We start from the raw sequence: 4,231 nt of genomic DNA on the forward strand, positions 1-4,231 counted from the left end.
GCTTTGAAGAGTCTCCTTGGGTACCAGTGGAGACACCGGCTATGGCCATAACCAGATTGTCTAGATTATCTTTCTCTTTGCTTTCATTATTGTATCCTAAAGAAGCGAGTTCTTCAGAATGCTTTGCTTTTAGCTGAGAGGAAAGCTGAGAGATTTCATCCTCCACTTGCTTTTTCTTAGTTTTCTGCTCAGCTTTGCTTCCTTTTGCAGCTGCTTTTTTCATACTCACCTCTTTGTTTTGAAGCTCTTTAATCTCTTTTCTGCATAGATACAAAGGGCAATTGGTTGAAGAATAGCAAGAATAATGAAACCTAAAATCTACTGTGCCATAACATCAACATTGCACTGAAAAACTGTATTAAAGCTAATCACAACTCATCAATATTAAAGTAATTTTTGAATCTGTAGTGGAGCCAGAAATTTCAGGGGGGTTTTTTTTTGGGGGGTGGGGGGTGGGGAAGAATTTTTGCATGACTAATTACGCATCTAAATATCATTCTTGAAATCATTTAGTGATATTTAATCAACATAACCAGTCTTTCAAAATCATACTTAAAATTAAGATATAGTGTTTATTATTACCTTCTTCCTGCGTTCATTTCTTGCAACTGTCCATGATACCTTCCTTGTCAGTGTTACAAACTATATCATTTTCAGTATAACACCAAACTATCATTTGTCCATCTCTCACTCGGTTTCGAGGGTCATTTACATGGACTTCGAATCTCACATTGTGCCTCATGCATTGATAACACTGTTATAGACTAAATATTTGAAGTTTCATTCTATCAGTAAATATATATTACAACCTCTTTGAAGGAAGGATGAATGTTGTTGCACAAAGTCATCGCCCTTTGCATACAAATTCACACGCTAAAGGTCTAGAACTATATCGGTCATGGGAAGATGATTTTTATGAACACTTTAGGACCATTATGATGGAATTTTGGGGAATACGCATAGAATATTCTAGAGAATATGTACCACATGCTTTAATCATTGTATTCTAATTGAGTCTTTGATACACCTCAAACTCCAACTTCAACAGAACCAATAAACTCATAAAACACAAATACACTCGTAGCGCACCCAACCTTTGTCCAAGCTAATTTCACGTAGATAATTGTCTCTATCAATCACAAATTACAAACGCTATTACTTTAATCAACAAGACCTCTAAAATAAAATACTGTCAGACCACCAAAAAATTAATTTATTCCATAGATAACTTATTTAGCCCAAATGCCATCATTCACGAAATCTGATTTACTATAGATCACAGACTTCAGAAAAATCTCCTACCAATAATATGCATGTATCGTTGCCAACTGAACCCGAAATACACTATCTTCTGATGATAACATTCATATCAAGTTTCTAGATAATGACGCACATCATTATACATGAAAACATCTTATCAGCAAAATTCATCTAAACCGTTGAACCTTTTCATAACACGAGGTTCCAACTATCAATTTTGATCATAGTAAATACATCATGAATAAGGCTGCTCATTTTAAACTAAAACTTTCAAGCTACAAGTGTAAAAAAAACGATGATAGCAACATCATGATAGTAAACACCCATATAATTACTTAAAATTTTGTCAGCTTCCAAATATTTAATTAAGTGCAAGCATTTCAAAGCGTTGGTTATGGTGGGTTTAAACACCCAAATAGAGTGAGGCTCTATCTTAGCTAGGAGAAAATATAAATAGCCAAATTCTTGTTGGATTAGAAGTTCTCTTTTCCTTCATAAATTTGCATGAATAGAGATCGTGAAAAACACAAAAAAATACAGAAAAGCTATCATCTTCTTCCTCTCTCAAATTCAGTAGTTACACATTAGTTGCAAGGTGATTACGTGGGGATCTTCTTGCCAAACGATGTGGTTGTTTCCCGACTACTGAATTCACGATAAAGGTTCCTGACAATCCTACATATGATCGGAAAATGTAATCTCTAAACTAGAAATTTAGATTTGATCATCCAGAGTTAACATTGATATCAGAGCGAGCTTAGGGTTGTTCGCCTCAGATTAATGTCTATTTATCTTGCTTCTTATGATTTAGATCTGATTGCATCTAAGTAGGACAACTACTCTGCACCATTCACTAAATATTTCTACTACATCTTATTCCTCTTGTTTTACTTCTCTTTTGTATTTGTTTACTCATTCTATTTCTTCTTCTCCCCCATATTATTATTTACTCCATCATATTTTTTCTTTTTCTTTTTTTGCTTTTCTCTCTCTTTTTCTTACTACTATATTTGAAAAACTAGGACAATGATTAAGAAATTACAAACTATTATTCCAGATATTACAACATTAGTTATTAATATTGTTGGTTATTATGATTGTATAAGTTGATTAATTATAGAAAATATGGAGGGAGAGTTAAATTGACATTAACACTCTTTAAGCCAGTACTAAGATTATGACTAAGGTCCTATTTTGTGATTTGATACGCGAGGTTATTATATTGGCGTATTTTTTTCTACCAAAAATCGGAAACATTTGCTTGTTTAATTTGATCTATGTATCAAATAATTTTGTTTGTGGTATGCGCCTCGCTTCACTGAGGCACATGTATCGCCTTGCGCCTTGCGCATGATGCGCGTAAGAGGACTTTGCGCCCCGCATAACGCATTGCACACACTGCATTAAAACAGAGCAAGACTCCATCTTATCTTGGCCATAAGATAAATAAAAAAATTTCTAATTGAATTAGATTTTATCTTGCTTCTCTATACATTAACATGAATAAAGATTGAGAAACACAGAAAAATCTTTTTCCTCTCTCAAATTCAGTGTTTTTGCATTATATGTGGGGTAATTACATGGGAGCTTCTCACCAAACAGTGTGGTCTCTTCCTGACCGTTGAATTCAGGAAAAAGGCGTGCGACAATCCTACAAATGATTGGAAAATAATATCTAAACTAGAGATTCACAATTGATTATGCAGAGCTAACATAAAGCAATGTGATATGCATTTTAAAGTCACTATGCTCACCCGAGACCATACTTCCATGCGTTTCTTTTATTACAAAAAAGAACAAATTGATACATAACCAGTTAGGCTTATAGTTTTTCCGGAAATCTCTTAATTTCCAAACAAACTGTAGTTGAAGCTTGACATCCTTTCCCTAATCCCTTATGCACATCCAAGCTAATTTCATATCTTCTTATATATCCTTAATCATTCATAACATCTAGAACAAATTCCAGAATCAATTTCCATAAAAATCCACTCTTTTCGCCGCAATTATCAAAATCACGGTTGGCTCCAATTATAAAGCAACCTACTTTGCATAACCATGAGCTGCATCAATATCCATCCCCGGTGCCAACTTGTAATTTTTTTATTTTATTTTATAATTTACACTCCAAAATTCATTCAGTGGAACCCTCAAAATTCAATTTTCCAAAGGGGTAACTAGTCTTAAAAAAAACCAATTCTATTAATCCTACAGATTCATAGACCAAGAAAATCACAAAAAAAAGGGGAGAAAAGGAATTTTGTCGTGTTTACCTGTGCCTGGAGAGCATCTCGTCGCGAGTTTCATGATTCCTGTCCGCTGATCTTCCGGAATTTTCTCCGCCGTTATCCATTAGCGCGAGCTCGGAAGCGAAATAAAAAAAAAATCTAGGGCAAAGTAGAATTAACACAAACTGGGGGGAATATCAAGTCCAACTGCAAGTACATACAAATTAAAAATTAGGGTAAAATTCCCAATAAGCTCATGAAAATGAAAGAGGACATGAGGAGGGAAATTAAAAAGTAGGGGGAAAGATTACTTATTAAAGAAAGGTGGATTTTTTGCGGTTGCGGCGATCTTCAGGTGATGGCGGCCGGCGGAAAGTTCAGGCGAGGTGGAGGTGGGGGCGCGCGGCGGCGAGGATTCAGGAGTCTGGACGGCGTGGAGGTATTGAGCCCTTTTATGAAAATATTTTAGGTTTATTTTCTTCCCCCGATATTATAGTGGCCCAAATCTTTTCATATTTTGTATTAGGCCCCCCACATCTTCGTATTTTGAGATTAGTCTCTCAAATCATTATCTATACTACTTTGTAAAAAAAAAAAAAACATTATGAGGGTAGGCAAATGTGACAACATCAGTTAATGATATAGTCCCATCTTTCTCCTTCTCTTCTCTCTAGAATGTTCGGCCAGTTTCATTCATCCATCTTCTACTCAAAATTAAAATTTCATGCATAATCCTTTTGAAA

General features: G+C 34.9%; 1 protein-coding gene across 1 annotated transcript in view; it reads right to left on the minus strand.

Annotated features, from left to right (window-relative positions):
* Nucleotides 1–3,955, minus strand: part of LOC109845335 (OTU domain-containing protein 6B-like) — a 7,317-nt gene extending 3,362 nt beyond the window's left edge. Inside the window, exons 1-3 of the mRNA XM_020414573.1 lie at nt 3,800–3,955; nt 3,534–3,695; nt 2–260 (exon numbers count right to left, since the gene is read on the minus strand). Coding sequence (XP_020270162.1) covers nt 2–260; nt 3,534–3,613 — 339 coding nt within the window. The 5' untranslated portion in view covers nt 3,614–3,695; nt 3,800–3,955. The remainder of the gene's footprint in view (nt 1; nt 261–3,533; nt 3,696–3,799) is intronic.

Source organism: Asparagus officinalis, chromosome 6, assembly GCF_001876935.1.
Source record: "Asparagus officinalis chromosome 6, Aspof.V1, whole genome shotgun sequence".
Taxonomy (NCBI): Eukaryota; Viridiplantae; Streptophyta; class Magnoliopsida; order Asparagales; family Asparagaceae; genus Asparagus; species Asparagus officinalis.